The sequence below is a fragment of the Rhinoderma darwinii genome, chromosome 10 (genome assembly GCF_050947455.1).
Source record: "Rhinoderma darwinii isolate aRhiDar2 chromosome 10, aRhiDar2.hap1, whole genome shotgun sequence".
NCBI lineage: Eukaryota > Metazoa > Chordata > Amphibia > Anura > Rhinodermatidae > Rhinoderma > Rhinoderma darwinii.
In genome coordinates, this window is record NC_134696.1 from 22,935,940 (window position 1) to 22,954,686 (window position 18,747).

At 45.8% G+C, this 18,747-nt stretch overlaps 1 protein-coding gene across 3 annotated transcripts; it reads left to right on the forward strand.

The window, feature by feature from the left end:
- Nucleotides 1–1,072: 1,072 nt before the first annotated feature.
- On the forward strand, nt 1,073–17,040 carry RCN2 (reticulocalbin 2). 3 transcript variants are annotated; one of them, XM_075839500.1, is made up of 8 exons: nt 1,073–1,262; nt 6,682–6,839; nt 10,669–10,774; nt 11,303–11,499; nt 12,252–12,365; nt 13,464–13,560; nt 13,739–13,878; nt 14,783–17,040. In XM_075839500.1, the coding sequence occupies exons 2-8, from the start codon at nt 6,684–6,686 to the stop codon at nt 14,933–14,935; spliced, it is 963 nt and encodes a 320-aa protein (XP_075695615.1). In that variant the 5' UTR covers nt 1,073–1,262; nt 6,682–6,683; the 3' UTR covers nt 14,936–17,040. The 3 variants fall into 3 exon arrangements, with proteins under 3 accessions (XP_075695615.1, XP_075695613.1, XP_075695614.1); XM_075839498.1 differs by lacking the exon at nt 1,073–1,262 and adding an exon at nt 1,269–1,370; XM_075839499.1 differs by lacking the exon at nt 1,073–1,262 and adding an exon at nt 1,422–1,442.
- Nucleotides 17,041–18,747: the final 1,707 nt, after the last annotated feature.

Here is an 18,747-nt window from a genome sequence, read left to right on the forward strand (position 1 = left end):
GAGGTATACCTCTGATGGAAGGTAGCGACGTATCCCACTGTATAGGCATACAATGGGATGCGTTGCCCAAACTGCCCAGGCATAGCGCTACTTTAAGCGCTGTACCCGGGGAAGCCCCTGACGTCACTGTCCACATATCGACAGTGATTTCAGGGGCTTTCAACTACAGAGTCCTCGGCCAGGGCATGACAAGCGCACTGGCCAGGGACTCGTCTTGGAAAAGCCCTTGATGTCACTGTCCATATATGGACAGTGATGTCGGGGGCTTCACCAGCCCCGGAGCATTATCGATACTCTGGCAAGACTCTGTAGTTTAAAGCCCCTGACCATATATGGACAGTGACGTCAGGGGTTTCCCCAGGCCGAGCGCTACATGATGCTCTTCTCAGGGATTCTGGCCCTGGCATAGCTCCACAAGGTATACGTTTAACGTATACCTGTGATGGATGCCATACAGTGGCATCAGTCACACATAGGCTCCCATGTTGAAAAAGCTTATACTGCGCAGTATACGGTCTAAAAAAGTCGCAGTTAAAGAAAAAAAAAAACAATGCAAGTTCCGCACTGCAGCACCAATTCACCGACAACACCCTTAAAAGAATAAAAAAAAGCTTTGACACGTAAAACGGACGATCTTTTGACCTGTTTCACCCTATGGGAAAGCTTACCTTTTCCTATACACGTACATTATATATCAGATATACGGACCAATCACTGCGTGGGACAGATATTTCTAAACTAGTGCAAAGTAAAAGTGGAGGCATTACCCAAGCAACCAATCAGTTTCCAGTTTTTATTTGTAAGAGACCCTTGGGAAAATGATAGGGGCAACCTCATTGGTTCTTTTGGCAACTGCTCCAATTTTGATACCTCTCCCCCTGAGGAAAATAAAATCTTTTTTTACAGCGGTAATGACTCCTTTAAATAACGATTAATGAGAATACGACATTATGACACAAATCTATCAAACAAAAACCGTTTAGTTGGAACATGAGAGATGCTGAAATGTCAGACCACCCACTGCGACCCCGACCACACTCAGCTGAGTACATCACAGTGACGGTCGGGGGCGTCCACACTGCCTTCAACCGGAGAACAAAGAAGGCGCGGGCACGACAGCAAGCGCGACCACGACACCGCGGGAACGTCCCTAGCCGAAAACAAGCAACGACGCGCCCTCTCAGGGAAGCCCCTCCCATTGCGATCTCAGACCATCCAATCAGGGCTGGACGTGACGTCACGGCGGTCAACTCCGGATAGAGGTGGGCGTGGTGTGTGATGTAAAGCGTAATGGCGCTTGTGGTCTGATGTGGGGGGACAAGTGAGAGCGCTGAGTGGGAGTCGGCCGGACCTCTGAGATATGGCTGACGGTAGGGACACCGAGCAGCGCTATCCTGTGACTACTGCATCACGTTTTACCGTGAACAGGTTTCCTATTCACTGTAGGTAGTAGTGGTCTGCAGCCTGTGACATGCTGAGAGTTGTACTTTGACAACAGTCATATTGCAGAACAGTGTTATATATCAGCTGTTGTGAAACTGCAACTCTATGCTGGGGGTTGTAGTGCCGTAACAGCTGGAGATCCACAGGCTATATACATAAGGGGGAGATGTAACAAGTGGAGTAGTTGGCAATGGCAACCAACAAGATTCCATCTCTCATTTTTCAAAGGCTCTTTGGAAAATGAAAGCAGTGACCAGATTGGTTGCTATGGGCATCTTTTTTTTTTTTTTCTTCTTCTACTTGATTTACTGGTACCAGGACATGGTGGTATTTGTAGTTCCTGAGAGTTGAGGACCAACAAGTTGCCTGGTGGTTCACAGCAGTAGCACAAAATTGCAGGTGACGCATGATTATTGTGCCACAACATTGCCCTGCGGCAGTAGATAGTATCTGTAGAAGTCAATGTAGGTTGGCAGCAGTGGCGTGGCGGTCCATAGACTTCTGCATGGTGAAGAATAAAGTTGAGCAACTTGAGTGGTGCAATTATTATTATTCTGTAGATCCGTGGTCACCAACCTGTGACTGTACAGCTGTTGCAAAACTACAACTCCCAGCATGCTCTGACGGGCGACAGTCACAGGACCCCTTAGTGACCCTCTGCAGCTAGTGATTGGCTGCAGCGGTCACATGTCCTTGCAGCAGCAGGAAGTAGAGATCGGTGGGGTACCTGGCAATGACAGAACAGGACAGGTGGGGTCGGGTAGGCAAGTATGTTTTTTTTTTTTTTTATGTTGGTACTGCATTGTGACCAGTATAAAAAATATTTTTTATAGGCTGGACAGCCTCTTTAATATACTGTATGCTGACCTCTCGGCATCCTCCGATCGCTGCGCGGTTACGTCACCACCACTCCCCAGCCCAGACTTTGCAGCCTGTCCTGCCGCTTCTTGTAGGTCCTTATATTAGCTCCACCTCCATGGGTGGGGCTAATATCAATTTCACAATTCTGATTAATCAATACAATTCTTTAGGTTAATCGAACACCCATATCCTATATAGTTGAATGGAGCAGCAGTATCGACCGCCACTCCATACAAACACCTCCTGTGGTCTTGCGGTTGGGGGGGGGATGGGTGTCTGGGATCCCCTGTTCTAGAGGATGGTTCAGATCCCACCAGTTGCTCCTCCACCGCTCTAACATTTATCACATATTCAATGGATAGATTGCTTCTTGCTGGAATACCCCTTTAATTTAAAGAGGCTCTGTCACCAGATTTTGCAACCCCTATCTGCTATTGCAGCAGATCGGCGCTGCAATGTAGATTACAGTAACGTTTTTATTTTTAAAAAACTAGCATTTTTGGCCAAGTTATGACCATTTTTGTATTTATGCAAATGAGGCTTGCAAAAGTCCAACTGGGCGTGTATTATGTGCGTACATCGGGGCGTTTTTACTACTTTTACTAGCTGGGTGTTCTGACGAGAAGTATCATCCACTTCTCTTCAGAACGCCCAGCTTCTGGCAGTGCAGACGCAGCGTGTTCTCGAGAGATCACGCTGTGACGTCACTCACTTCCTGCCCCAGGTCCTGCATTGTGTCGGCACCAGAGGCTACAGTTGATTCTGCAGCAGCATCAGCGTTTGCAGGTAAGTAGCTACATCGACTTACCTGCAAACGCTGATGCTGCTGCAGAATCAACTGTAGCCTCTGGTGCCGATGTGTCCTCGCTCGTCCGACACGATGCAGGACCTGGGGCAGGAAGTGAGTGACGTCACAGCGTGATCTGCCAGAAGCTGGGTGTTCTGAAGAGAAGTGGATGATACATCTCGTCAGAACGCCCAGCTAGTAAAAGTAGTAAAAACGCCCCGATGTACGCACATAATACACGCCCACTTGGACTTTTGCAAGCCTCATTTGCATAAATACAAAAATGGTCATAACTTGGCCAAAAATGCTAGTTTTTTAAAAATAAAAACGTTACTGTAATCTACATTGCAGCGCCGATCTGCTGCAATAGCAGATAGGGGTTGCAAAATCTGGTGACAGAGCCTCTTTAAGGGAAGTCGCTGTGAACATGATCTCTTGCAATATCCGGTTTACATTCCCTTGTCAGTGGGAGCAGCGGCGCCCGGGGGGTGACAGGTCACTCTGCTCTTGGACATGTGTTCATCTTTCCTGTTCGTGACCCTCCTTGTGTAATCCCATTCTCTTCATCCTCTCACTTTCCTTTCTACTATTTCTAAAATTACATGGAAAAGGGAAATTTCCTGACCGTGATGTAAATAAGAAGCGAGCAGCAGGACAGCTGGAGAATTGGAATCTTTATGATGCAAAGAAACAAGACGTGAACACAGCAGCCCACTCCTCCAGTAGTCACAGCAGTCCCCTCATCCCACTCCTCCAGTAGTCACAGCAGTCCCCTCATCCCACTCCTCCAGTAGTCACAGCAGTCCCCTCATCCCACTCTTCCAGTAGTCACAGCAGTCCCCTCATCCCACTCTTCCAGTAGTCACAGCAGTCCCCTCATCCCACTCTTTCAGTAGTCACAGCAGTCCCCTCATCCCACTCTTCCAGTAGTCACAGCAGTCCCCTCATCCCACTCTTCCAGTAGTCACAGCAGTCCCCTCATCCCACTCCTCCAGTAGTCACAGCAGTCCCCTCATCCCACTCCTCCAGTAGTCACAGCAGTCCCCTCATCCCACTCTTCCAGTAGTCACAGCAGTCCCCTCATCCCACTACCAGTAGTCACAACAGTCCCCTCATCCCACTACCAGTAGTCACAGCAGTCCCCTCATCCCACTCCTCCAGTAGTCACAGCAGTAACCTCATCCCACTCCTCCAGTAGTCGCAGCAGCCCACTCCTCCAGTAGTCGCAGCAGCCCACTCCTCCAGTAGTCGCAGCAGCCCACTCCTCCAGTAGTCGCAGCAGCCCACTCCTCCAGTAGTCGCAGCAGCCCACTCCTCCAGTAGTCGCAGCAGCCCACTCCTCCAGTAGTCGCAGCAGCCCACTCCTCCAGTAGTCGCAGCAGCCCACTCCTCCAGTAGTCGCAGCAGCCCCCTCATCCCACTCCCCCAGTAGTCCCCTCATCCCACTCCCCCGGTAGTCGCAGCAGCCCCCTCATCCCACTCCCCCGGCAGTCGCAGCAGCCCCCTCATCCCACTCCCCCGGCAGTCGCAGCAGCCCCCTCATCCCACTCCCCCGGCAGTCGCCGCAGCCCCCTCATCCCACTCCCCCGGCAGTCGCCGCAGCCCCCTCATCCCACTCCCCCGGCAGTCGCCGCAGCCCCCTCATCCCACTCCCCCGGCAGTCGCCGCAGCCCCCTCATCCCACTCCCCCGGCAGTCGCCGCAGCCCCCTCATCCCACTCCCCCGGCAGTCGCCGCAGTCCCCTCATCCCACTCCCCCGGTAGTCGCAGCAGCCCTCTGTACTCCCCCCCCCCCCCAGTAGCCCCCCCCCCCCACACCTCTAGTAATCACAGAAGCTCTGAAAGCAACATTTTCAGACTTATGCTTTGCCCCTTAATATATTGGCCATGTGAACCCCAAACCTACTGCCTCGGAATCATAAAAAGTACAAACCCAGAACACACACAAATGCCGGACACCGTACCCCCCCCCCCCCCCGCGTCTTTGCCCCCTGCAGGGCCGGTCACATTGTTGTCACACATTAGCAGGTCAATAAACCTGAAATATAAGAACGAAGTCACCAGATCCTGCACGTCCGGGGGTTAATGTGGTTTAGTGATTACAAAGGCTCAGAAAGTGACTGGTTGTTCCCGGGGTTATTTATCACCAGCTCTTCACAGGTCAGGTCATTGCTTTTTACTTTGCAGCTTTTATTTTACTGTTTAGACACAATGAAAAGTTAGAAAACGTACGCATTTACTTCGTTTCAATTCTTCATCATTCTCAAGATCCCTTCTTGCTGTGAGTGAACGTAAACATTAAATGCTTAGGCCTCGTTCGCACAGAGTTTTTTGCAGGAGGAAAATTCAGCCTCAAAATTCAGTGCTACGAACAAAAAAAACTCAGCGAAATACGCTTTCTCTGCCTCCCATTGATGTCAATGGGAGGTCAGAGGCGTAAACGCGCGAAGATAGGGCATGTCCCTTCTTTCTCCCGCGAGGCGGTTTTACTGCTCGCGGGAGAAAACCGCCCCCGCCTCCCATTGAAATCAATGGGAGGCATTTTCGGCCGGTTTTTGACGAGTTTTGCGGAGCGGTTCCCGCTCCAAAAAGCTCGTCAAAATACTCCGTGTGAACAGGGTTTTACAGTCAGAAGCAAAATATTTCCCATGGGAAATCGTTTGTATAGTAGTGGGAAAATATTGTGCATGTTTTTTTTCTCGGCCATATCAGCGTTTACCACATTGTGTGCAATTTAACAAACTCATCTGTGTTAGCAGTACTAGATGGGTATTTTCATTCACTGACATCAAGCAGAAAGCTTGAAAAGTGCGAGGAAAGGAAACATCAAGTATGTATGTTGGAAAGTGGCAAAATGGAATTTATAGTTTGTCCACCTTTGCATCCAATACTTTACTGTTCCGATGCATTTAAAATAAAAAAAATGAAGCAAATTGTCTTGATAACAAATCTTCTACCGTTTTGTGTTTACAGCTCCTATGCAGACCTATGTGTCTCCATGGTTACAGACCACAAACCAATCCTGTCTAGCCTTGTCCTGCGCACTCCCTTCCATCTTCATAGACTGCTTCATGTATGTTTGCAAGATGGAAGGGAGGATGAATGCAGGATCTGTTGCCATAGAGACTCCTAGATCGACATAGGAGCTGTAGACACAAAACGGTAGGATATTTTTATTCAATACTATGTGCAAAATTGCTTTTTTGTTTTTTTCTTATTTAGATTGGAGCAAGGAAATAAAAATTGGCAGCAAAGGTGGCACCAAGATGACTTTAACCATCGCCAAAAATTTACACTGTGTCCCTATATGGGAGTCATGGGCAACTTGGTGTTCAGGTTGAGCGTGAGTCAGTAATATCCCTTTAACCCAATGTATGTAAGGCTCTGTTCACATCTGTGTACTTGGTTTAGTTTATAATGGAAACCAGGACACCGTATCGGATTCGTCGTACAACAGATACCACCGGCGCCCAATGGATCCCATTGACATTTAAGGGTTTCGACGTGAACATTGGGATAATGTAGGTCACACAATGCAGGTTTCCTTGACTATCCGTAATGTAACTCTTGTTGTCACGTTGATTTGATCAGGAATGAAGATGAGAGTAGTAGTGGTGGTGTTCCTGTCTGTGTGCCTGACCCTCAGTACATCCCACCTGCACGGATCCTCCAATCATCCCGGCGATGGACACTACGAGAACGGGGAGCATAACCAAGACTATGACAAGAAGATGTTCCTGGGAGGAGAGGTACCGAGACACAATCCATATATTATCCCGCTGCTGAATAAATGATTAGGATAAGTGAACATTATGCGGCAGATACTGGACACTTCCGACGCTCCGTAGTTTTAGGCCCTGTTCACATCACTTTTTTTCCCCTATGTTTAGAATGCCTGCCAGAAAAGCTCCTGACGTACCCGCTAAACGTATCCACAGGGTAACCTCAGCCTGACGGAAGCCAAAAGAGCGGCCTTCTGACCTCTGTCCGGCCGGTACACGTCAGTATACCGCAAAAAATAAAGTGTGGAATATCGTACAACGGGTTCCCGTAAAAAAAAGTAAACCATGTGGTATACTTTTTTTTACCACTTCCTGACCAGGCCCGTTTTCAAGTTTAAAGAGGCTCTGTCACCAGATTTTGCAACCCCTATCTCCTATTGCAGCAGATCGGCGCTGCAATGTAGATACGAGTAACATTTTTTTTTTTTTAAACGAGCATTTTTGGCCAAGTTATGACCATTTTTATATTTATGTAAATGAGGCTTGCAAAAGTACAAGTGGGCGTGTTTAAAGTAAAAGTCCAAGTGGGTGTGTATTATGTGCGTACATCGGGGCGTTTTTACTACTTTTACTAGCTGGGCGTTCTGATGAGAAGTAACATCCTCTTCTCTTCAGAACGCCCAGCTTCTGGCAGTGCAGACACAGCCGTGTTCTCCAGAGATCACGCTGTGACGTCACTCACTTCCTGCCCCAGGTCCTGCATCGTGTCAGACGAGCGAGGACACATCGGCACCAGAGGCTTCAGTTGATTCTGCAGCAGCATCGGCGTTTGCAGGTAAGTAGCTACATCGACTTACCTGCAAACGCCGATGCTGCTGCAGAATCAACTGTAGCCTCTGGTGCCGATGTGTCCTCGCTCGTCTGACACGATGCAGGACCTGTGAGTGACATCACAGCGTGATCTCTCGAGAACACGCTGTGTCTGCACTGCCAGAAGCTGGGCGTTCTGAAGAGAAGTGGATGATACTTCTCATCAGAGCACCCAGCTAGTAAAAGTAGTAAACACGCCCCGATGTACGCACATAATACACGCCCAGTTGTACTTTAGAAAGCCTCATTTACATAAATATAAAAATGGTCATAACTTGGCCAAAAATGCTCGTTTTAAAAAAAAAACGAAATAAAAACGTTACTGTAATCTACATTGCAGCGCCGATCTGCTGCAATAGCAGATAGGGGCTGCAAAATCTGGTGACAGAGCCTCTTTAAAGGGAATGTGTTGCCAGCAAAACATGTTTGTTTTTTTTTAGTTAAACAATTAGTGTGTAGGTGATTAAACATTGTTCTAATTTATTTTATTTTTTTCACGAGTCAGGAAATATTATAAATTGGATTCAATTTATAATATTTCCCAGCACTGGTCACTAGATGGAGCCATTCCCAAAATTGCAGCATTGCATGTGGTAAAGCAACCACATTGCTTTATGCTGCAAAATTGGGAAAAAATCCCTCGCTCTAGTGAGCTCTCAGCATCCCCCCCCCCTCCTTTATCCTGGCTAGTGCCGGGATAAACGAGGGGTTTGAACGGTCTAACCTCCTACACTGTGTGTCGCCATTTTTTGAGCTAACACACAGTGTAGAAGGTTTACATACAGTAGTAAAAACACACTGAAACACAAACATACATAGAAATCACTTACCTGCTCCAGTCGCCGCCGCTCCCTCCGGTCCGTCCGCTCCGTCTGCTGCCGCTGCTCCATGTGCACAAGTCCGGAAGCCGCGACCGGAAGTAGTAATCTTACTGTCCGGACGCGACTTCCGGTCCACAGGAAAATGGCGCTGGACGGCGCGCATTTCAAATTGGACTGTGTGGGAGCGGCGCATGCGCCGTTCCCACACACATGGCGTACACCATAGTGGATGGAACGGGCCCCGTTCGCAGTCCCTATGGGACTGGAGCTGCCGTATTCCATGTCTGTATGTGTCGTTAATCGACACATACAGAAATGGAAAAAAAAATGGCTGTCCCCATAGGGAAGAAAAAGTGTAAAAATAGAAAAAAGTAACACACAAATTAATCCAAACGTTTTTAATAAAGCACTAACATCTTTAACATATTAAAAAAAAATTGTGGTGACACTGTTCCTTTAAGCCATGTGCCAATTTAAAAGCAAATTGTTCTTCTATTACTCTACCAACCTACATGTATTTGGTCTTGTTTTTCTCAGAACATGTTGGGCTTCCATATTGTGTAAGAAAAAGAACTGATATATTTTACTCTTTAAAATTTTTTAAAGGAAAATAAATTGCAAAAAAAAAGTGCATTTAGATGATGTTTTTTGACATCTGGTGCAGCCACCGGGTAAACGCACCTGAATACATATTTGGCAACTTCTGCCGACTTCAGCGATACTAAATATGTGCACATTTCTTACACGCTGGGCGCATAAACTGGCTTTTGTAGAGAATATTTTCCAAAGCTGATTCCATAGCGATCTAGTCGCCGTGTAGCCTTCCTAAAGCGAAAAAAAGGACATCAATATATAGGAGATAAAGAGATGGGTAGATATAAATGTTAAATAATCTTTGTATAGCACAAAAAAGATCACAATTAAGATAGATGATTAAAATATCTCATATCTGTTTGTCTATCGCTCATATATAGATAGATAGATATAGATATATAGTATAGTTCTAGGCTGGGGCTACACAACGACTTTAGCCACAACACAGGTTCCATGGCCAAAAATTGCTTTGTCCTGTAGCCCACATTCAACCACATTCACTGTAGGCTACGGAACAGAGTAGTCTTTGTGTGGCCCCAGCCTAAAACTGCAAGGAGAGGCAGGGGAGGGGGGCCACAATGATCACATGCCCAGAGACCTCGCTGATTGGTCTGGGCAGAGGTCCGTCATGTCCGCTGTCTAGAGACCGCTGTATCACGGAGCTAAATGCTGCTATAGAGCGGCAAAGAGTGTTTATCTGCAGGACTTTCTGGAGCGTCCCCGCATAGTGAATTGCAGACCGCCCGGACGTTTATAGTCTATGGGCGGTCCACAAGTGGTTAACGTGGCTGTCTATGGGTGGTGAATGCCACTGTATGACATCCGTTTAACGTATGGGGAACTTTTTATGATTTTTACGTTAAACAGTTGCCATAATCGTCTATGGGTGACGGTTGCCACTGTTAGAAACCCCTCACAGCCTCTGTTACACATATGCGTGGGGAGCTTTATCGGCGTATATCTTAAACAGCCGATAAATGTGATGTGTGCAGGGCCTAAGAAGTCTCTGCGATCATGTCATCCTTCTGTTTATTTATTGATCGGGGAAGTCTTGGAGCCCTGCTGTGTCTATGACCAGTAGTTATCAGTGTGTGGCGGCCTGAAAGGGGTTTTCCAGTCCCCAGGATAGGCCATCAATACCTGATTGGTGGGGGTCCGACTCCCAGCTCCCCTGCCAATCAGCTGTCTTGAAGGGGCCACAGTTCTTGTACGAGCGCTGCTTAAACCCACTCGTATCGTGAATCGCCGACACACTTGCAGCGGCTATATACAGTATTACAGACTTCTCCCTCTCGTGGGAATAGGAGGAGGCTGTAATGCAGTGAACCGCTGCTACAAGTCTGTCGAAGTTTGTAAATCGTAGATTAAAAAAATAAATCTCTGTTGTATACAGCTCTAATGCAGAGCTATGTGTTTCCAGGCGACAAACAAGCCATGTGTAGTCTGATTCTGCTGCGGTCGCGTAACTTCACTCCGTCCGCCGAGATCGGTTGCTGATTGTCCGACTGTTATCTAGGAAACCCGATTGCTGATTGTCTAAAACCATCTTGTACCATTTGTTTTCCTCTAAGGAAGAAACGGAAGACTTTGCAGAGCTGAGTCCAGAAGAACAACAGACAAGACTGAAATCTATCGTTAGAAAAATAGATGTGAATGCAGACGGATACCTGACCGTAGGTAGGAGAGATCAGTCATTGAAGCTTCTATGACATCCATGTGCCCGAATAGTGACAAGGGTCGTCCAATCATTCTATAACGAAAAGGTTCTGCAACTTTCTAATAAACTTTGTGTTTCAATTCTTTACAAGATCTCTGCTTGCTGTCAACGAATGGAAATGAGCTGTTTCCCAACATATTTCTACCAATGTTTTTTTAAGGTCTGTGTACACGGGCAGACAACCAGTCCATAACGAGCGCTGATCGACTATATAGAAAGCGATTGGCGCTCGTTTTCTTTCATTTTCATGTAGCAATGATCAAGGGGGGGGGGGGGGGATCGTATAAACGATTGTTCGTTCAAACCCGACAAACAATAAAAGGTGCGATCACTACAACTTAGCGTTTTGTCGTTTGATCGCTGGGCGTGTTTACACTGGGCAATGATCAGGATTAACCGTATGGGCGATCATCGCCCTGTGTAAAAGGGCCTTTACATGGCTTTATGCTAATTACTTTATTAACCCTTTTTGCATCTTTTTTCCTAAGATGAGCTGAGCTCGTGGATTCAGAAGTCCTTTAAACATTACGTTTTAGAAGACACCAAGGAGCAGTTTGCAGAAGTTGACTTGGATAAGGACGGCACCGTAACCTGGGAGGAATACAACGTGCACATGTACGATCGCATCATTGACTATTCTGAAGATACTGTTCTCGAAGACAATGAGGAAGAATCTTTCCGTCTGGTAAGATAATAGTCATTTACTGTAGATCATTATGCACAGCCGTCCTCATGTTTTTTTTTTTGTTTTTTTTTTTGAGGGGTTGGGATGTAAAAAATAACTTTCCCCAATTTTTTGTGCCTACGTTATGGGGGGGGGGGGTGGGTGCACTTATTAAAGAATACATCCCCTGACCTGGTACTGATACGCTATTCACTGTGTATAGGATTGTTTTATACTTCTACATTTTGTACCGCTGTTTGATATGAGGTTTTAGTAAAGCTTCCTTTAAAAAAAGAATAGATCGCCTTCATCATCCCCGCTTCTGTACCTCTATAATTTGGCAGGCAGATGACAGTCCCTGTATGAGATAAAGAAAACGCCTGTCCCATTAGGGCATATGCACATTGACACTATAAGGGGGAGAGCCCTATGATCCGGGACGGAGAGCCGCTTTGAACAAATGGCCCCCGTTTTGGCAAGTTTGAGCCATTTTGATATTACAAGGACAGCCGTTCATCTGAATGATCACCATGAAATACTACATTACCCCAGCAGTGGCTACCACTGGCCAAATCTGCTGTTTGGGGGCTGCTGGAAGCGTGACCCAGGGCAATCATCTGCTCGCCCCAGGGTCCCCATTCTAAAAAGTGTTGTGGTCTTAAATGGAGGCCAATTTGGTTGTCTTTAAGTTATACCAGAAACAGAAGGCAACTCAAGATCTTACATTTCACGCCCTTTTAATTTTCAAATGTTTTTTTTTTTTTTTTTCAAAGATCCACCTAAAGGACAAGAAGCGTTTTGAACGCGCAGATCAGGATGACAATTCTGGATTGGATTTACATGAGTTTACAGACTTTGAACACCCGGAAGAAACAGATCATATGCTGGTAAGATGTAAATAAAAAACCTAAGCCGATAAGCGACCAGTGCAGCGAGCGACGATCAACGAGACATCATTGATCGGCGCTCCTGTCACCCGGAGCTATGGATGGGGAGGAGTGCTCGTTACTCCGATCGCTCGTCTCCGTACATTATTATCATGTCGGCAGCGCGTCTCTCTGTTTACACACCAAGATGTGCTGCCGACAACGATAATATTTTTAACTTTTTTAAAACTATACGATCAGCAGATGATGGAGTGTTTGCTTGTTGATCTGTTGATCGTTCCCCTGTTTACACAGGGAAATTATTGGCAACGAGCGTTATATGAACACTCGTCTGCCTGAGAATTGTCCTGTGTAAAACCCCCTTAAAGGCTTATTCCCCTTTCCACATTGAAATAAACATGCAACTTCCGCAGATAGTGTGTGCATACTTACAGTAAAGTTGTTAACCGGCAGCTATCTCTTATGTATGGCCGACCGTAGAATGTGTTCCGATCAGTCTTAGTCCCCGGTATGACTCTTAATTGATTATCATTATTACAGACACGTAGGTACTGGTTTTAGTATCAGCAGTCCTCCCTATATACCCTGCCCCCTCACTCTGCTCTGTGTCTGCTGTCTACACTCATCCTTCTAGGTCATATCTAAAGCAGTGATATGAACGTTTATTCTGTCATTAGCCCCCTACCTACTAGAGAAAAAGGATTTACATTACATTTCACTGTAGGCTGTAAAGTGAAATGCTTTTCTCTTTGTCCAGTCTACAGTGCAGCCTTGTGGCCACTAGATGTCACCCTCTGTGAAAACTTTTTTATTTGTACTTGAACACAAATGACAAAAAAATGTGGTCATGTAATACTAAATTCCCCCCCACCAGTGGTTGGCAAAATATATGTCTGACCGCAGCTTCTGCCAGCAATAACTGCTCAATACCAGGGGTTCCAGGAGCCGGACTCAAGGCAATCGTCTGATCGCCAGGGTGGTCTATCTTTTGAGAAGGGGTTGTCTGCATGAGAATACCCCTTTAAGTATGTTTAATTTGGAGTGCTTTTTTTTCCCCTTATTTTCCTAATCGTAACATAACATTCCCATTCTTCTCAGGAATTTGTTATTGAAGGCGCCTTGGAAGAACACGACAAGGACGGGGATGGATTTGTTAGTTTAGATGAATATCTCGGTGAATACTCACAGGATCCAGGTATATTGAGTTTAATATGTTATGTCACATCCTGGGAAAGTAGATCTATCACTGTATAGATGCTGGGGAAATAAAAGTCCTAGCATGCCCTACCTTAATGAGAAGCCCCTCTCTGTATTGTATTGTCGGTATCAGTCGTGCTGAGCAGTAAATAATTGGTTAACCTTTTCTTGAGAAGCTACTGAAGATCCACAGTGGCTAATCATTGAGAGGGACCGCTTTGAAAATGACTATGACAAGGATGGCGACGGAAAACTCAACCCTACAGAACTGCTATACTGGATTGTCCCAAACAATGTTGGGGTGTCACAGGAAGAGGTAAGACAAGTCCTAAGAAAATCAAGCCATCACACCTCCTATTCAAAACTCTGTGGATTGGACAAGCAGGACCATTTGAGGACACCCTTAGCACCTTGCTTACTGAAGTCCATGTGGTCCTGCTCAACCAATCATCAGACGGTGACTTTAAATGCGATTTCTTGCGTCCAAACTTGGAGGAGGGGGTACCCACTGTTTGTTTTTGTTCTTTTTTTGCCCTTTGTTAAAGGGGTTGTCCAGGTTGGGGGCTGTTTTTTTGTACTGATGTCCTATCCACAGAATAGGTTACCAGTATATGGTCTGGGGGTCCGACACCCAGACCCTGCACTGTTCAGCGGCCTCCATGCGTTGGAAACTATGCAGGGTCGCTGCCGGATACTGAAGGCTCCGACCATTGTATAGCGACCATGATGCAATACAGCAGTTCTTCTCCACTTTAAGTGAATAGAAGCAATGCTGCAGTAGCCCAGCACGGCCGCTATACAGTGCATGGAGCCTTCTGCTTCCAACACCGGCCACTGCATAACATCTGGTTACCGGAGGCAGCCGGGACAAGTGATCGGTGCGGGGTCCGGGGGTCGGACCCTCACTGATCATATACTAATGAAAGGATGGGGCAATTCAATGGCAATTTTCACACATTTGTTCTAAATAAAACCTATCTTGACCAATTCATCAAAAATGAAAAGACGGAAAAAAATAAATCTGTGCCCTTCAATAAACATTTGAGTCACAGAGTCGGCAAATGGTCTGATTAGGCGCAGGGGGTGATTAGATGTAAAACTTCTCATCGTCTCACCCCTGTAAACCCCCTCAAATGTGACTATCCGAGAACCCACATCCCGTCTCATTTGTTAGAGTTGTGATGAAGAAATGTTGCTGTGATTTGCCTCCTCTCTTACAGGCGAATCACCTGATAGAATCCATCGACAACGATGGAGACGGGAGACTTTCTGAAGCGGAAATTCTACAGAACCGAGACATATTCTTAACCAGCGAAGCCACGGACTACGGGCGGCAGCTCCAAGACGAGCACTTCTACCACGACGAACTCTAGAAGCTGAACGCGGCTGTTTTATTTATAGAACTTCCTGGCGGTTTTATTTCTGGTCACTTCTTCCTTTTGAAGCAAATTTAGTCCCATCACTTGATAAGTTTTAACCTCAACTTTGTAGATTTCCCAAAAGTCTCTAAAGTCTGGGAAAAGTTTTAGAGAAATATTTTCATTCCAGAGCAAATACATGACCGGCTCCTCAAGTCTGTGTAGGAGACGTCGTCAGATACTTCACACTAATGGTCTGGTGTCTGGTGATCGTCTTTATCTTCTGTATGGGTTTGATTGACGGTTGACCGGAAGGGAGAATGCCCCGCCTACTCATCCCGAAACGGACGACCATCTTACCCTTTGTAGCGCTGGGAGTAGAAGTGTTAATGGAGCGCCAGTCCGTGCTTTTAGTTTAAAAAAATAAATAAAATGACAGCGCCAAACCTCCACACACACACACACATCCAGCCCTGTAACCTGCTGTCTGTCATATTGTGGGCCACTGCTTAGGGGCCCCTAATGAATAGTTACAATGGCAAACTCTGGAGTGTACCTTTTTAAAGGGCAAAACTGATATACCTGAGAGGGCGGAGCATGACACAAGGATCCAAAGAGAGAATTCCTGTTTTATGGACTGCACTAGGCATATCGCAGGGCATCACTTTTGCCCAGAGTGTTCCTTTGAAAGGGGTTGTACCAGAATCAAAAATGATCACTTATCCACTATCAGCAATCGTAACCATGGGGGGGTCCTGAACGCCCTGTCTCCCCCTCACTGCAACCCTAGTGGCGGTCAAGCATGTGCCCGCTGCTCCATTAACCGACTACGAGATTTACGGAAACTCGACGCATGCTCGACCACCAGTACATTGACCGCAGTGAGGAGGAGCAGTCGGTTCAGAACCCTCGTTCTCACGGCTGGTGGGCGGCCCAGCGATCAGACCTTGATTCTGAGAATACCTCTTTACTACTACTGCACCCGGTCATATATTTTATGCTTACACAGAGCTGCAGGGTCCCATTACACTTCATAAATACGGAGCAGAATTCCTGCGGCTGCTCCTCGGTGCATTGATCCGTCCTCATACACTACACAGATGTAACATGGTACAATGAAGCCGGACGTTCACTTTAAACATTGTTTCTCGGATGTTGGATATAATGAGTCTATTTTCTTGGATAACGTTTAGAGACAGATATTTTTGATTACCTTGTGATTTGTCCTCTTAGTTTCATATTAAAAATGGCGGAACACTGTGAAAAGGACATAGGTGAAAATAAAGGGAGTGGGTGCTACACCCTAGACTAACACATGCGATATGGTCTTGTTTTAACTTATTTGTCTATAGGCACTAACATTTCACTTCTACATACTTAGGCCCTGTTCACATCTCGTTTTTCAGACACTTAGGCGGTATATACCAGGAGTAATCCCCGACGTCCACTCCAACGTGCTCATAGGCCCCCGTGCACCCAGCGTACACCTACCTTTTTTTTTTTCCCCCCCTGTCTGGAAAAGTTCGTTCTGCCACACTTTTCTATGCAGTGGGGAATAGTAAAAAAAATAATAATACATATACCATGCAGTGTAGGTTTTTTTGGTTTGTTTTTTACAATGGGAGCCAATTTTTGACCTATGCCATAAAGAGGTAGGCGTACGTTGGTGGATACTCTCGACATATATCTCCTACGTGCCTGAAAAATGAGATGTGAACAGAGCCTTAAATTGTCCTCTCCTGTCAAACGGTTAAAAGATATCTGTTTCTGGGAAAACTGGGGTTAATAATAATTCTGGTCACCATAGCGCCTCCCACAGGAGTTCCCGTCTTGCTTATGCGCCGATGTGACGTGTATATTTACAATCCAGGAGTTTGAGAAACAGCAGAAGTTTGATAACTATTTAGGAACGAACAACTCAAGGACTTCTATTTACTGGTGAAATCTACCTCTACAGTGACATCTAGTGTAGCGTGCTAGTATTGCACTCTTCTGTTGTATGTACAGTAGCTGGGGGGCTTCTTTCCCCACTCAATATATTGTTATGGACTGTCACTGTCTGTGTGTAGCCCCAGCCTTACTACAATTCAGCACAATAAATGTCTCTAATTTAAATTTTACACTTCTGTGACAAGGTTGTTTTTTCTGTTCTGTAACTGGAAACCACTCGTAAAGCTTTCAGTTACCCATTTCCTATCCTCAGGCGTTATTCCTTCTCATGACAAAAAAAATAAATGAGCAGAAAAAACAAGATCAACACGGATCTAAAGGAGAAAAGGCTTCTACACCAATATAGAGGGGGATTCTTTACTGTAAGAGCAGTGAGACTATGGAACTCTGCCAGAGGAAGTGGTCATGGAGAATTCATTGAAAGATTTTAAGGCCGGTTTGATTTTTTTCAGCTAGTGGGAAAAAGAAGCGTCCTGCTCGGTCTTCGGGCGGATTCCTGCTCGAACCTCCTATTGAAGTCAATGAGAGGTCGAACGGCAGGAATAATTCCGTGGCGGGTTTAGTGGAGGAAACTGCCACATAAAATCCACCGTTTGAACAAGGCTTTATTGTGGCCAGAAGTTACTTTAAAGAGGCTCTGTCACCAGATTCTCAAACCCCTCTCTCTTATTGCATGTGATCGGCGCTGCAATGTAGAGAACAGTAAAGTTTTGTTTTTTTTTAAAAGTTCATTTTTGGCCAAGTTATGAGCTATTTTATATTTATGCAAATGAGCTTTGAAATGGACAACTGGGCGTGTTTTTTTCGTTATGTCCAACTGGGCGTGTTTTGTGTTTTTAACTGGGCGTGTTTATGTGTATGACGCTGACCAATCAGTGACCAGTCAGCATCATGCACTCCTCTCCATTCATTTAAAGCAGCACAGTGTTCTTATTAGAACGATGTGCAGCCACATACACAAGTGTCCTGATAATGAATACACATGACCTCCAGCCTGGACGTCATGTGTACTCAGAATCCTGACACTTCTGAATCTTTTCTGTGAGATTTCCAGCAAGGGAAACAAAATCTCGTTTACCTCGTAATCTCGCGAGATTACGCGCGGCTTGCTGGAATCTCACAGAAAAGATTCAGAAGTAAAAAAAAAACACGTTACTGTTCTCTACATTGCAGCGCCGATCACATGCAATAGGAGATAGGGATTTGAGAATCTGGTGACAGAGCCTCTTTAAAGTCATGCATGCTCTAGGTGTGGCATTTTTGTCTTGGCGTTTTAGGCTTCTTTATAGAACGTAACAAATGCCAGGAAAAACGCCTGTACAAACTGACATTAAATAAAAACACCATTAAAGGGGCTTTCCGAGGTGTTTAAAAAAGTTTGAGTGCTCAACTCACGGATCCCCATCGTTCCAGTGCCGCTGCTTCCAGCCATTATGGAGGTAAGTAAATGTTTATTTCGTTTTATTTTATTTTTTTCGCATCCCTCCTACATAAATAACTCGAAAACCTCTTTCACAGACGCATGTAAAACATCCCATGAATTTCAAGCATTTTTTACAACATGGAAACTGCAAAGAAAGAAGCTGGATACCTCTCTGAATATATAATATCACAAGTTCTATGCACTCGATTCCAGTGATTTATTCTGATCGCCGTATTTGGTGGCAGGAAGGAATTTTTTCCTTAAAGGGGATTTCCAGGAGTTTAACAAACTACAGTGGCGGTAGGAAAAGTGCTAAAATAAAAAGACAAGCAATACGATACAGTACGGAGCAGCAGTTTCTCACTCCCCGATCTCGGTCGTGTTCAAGAGCCAGGTTTACGTTTTGATCCATTAAAAACCGAAGCCTTGTTTGTTCTCTTCCGTCAGGTTTCAA

Bases quoted from the DNA above. Each gene is read 5' to 3' on its own strand.
- RCN2 (XM_075839498.1), top strand. The intron at 6,840-10,668 runs GTACCGAGACAC...TTTTCCTCTAAG, and splicing joins AGATGTTCCTGGGAGGAGAG to GAAGAAACGGAAGACTTTGC. The intron at 10,775-11,302 runs GTAGGAGAGATC...TTTTTTCCTAAG, and splicing joins AGACGGATACCTGACCGTAG to ATGAGCTGAGCTCGTGGATT.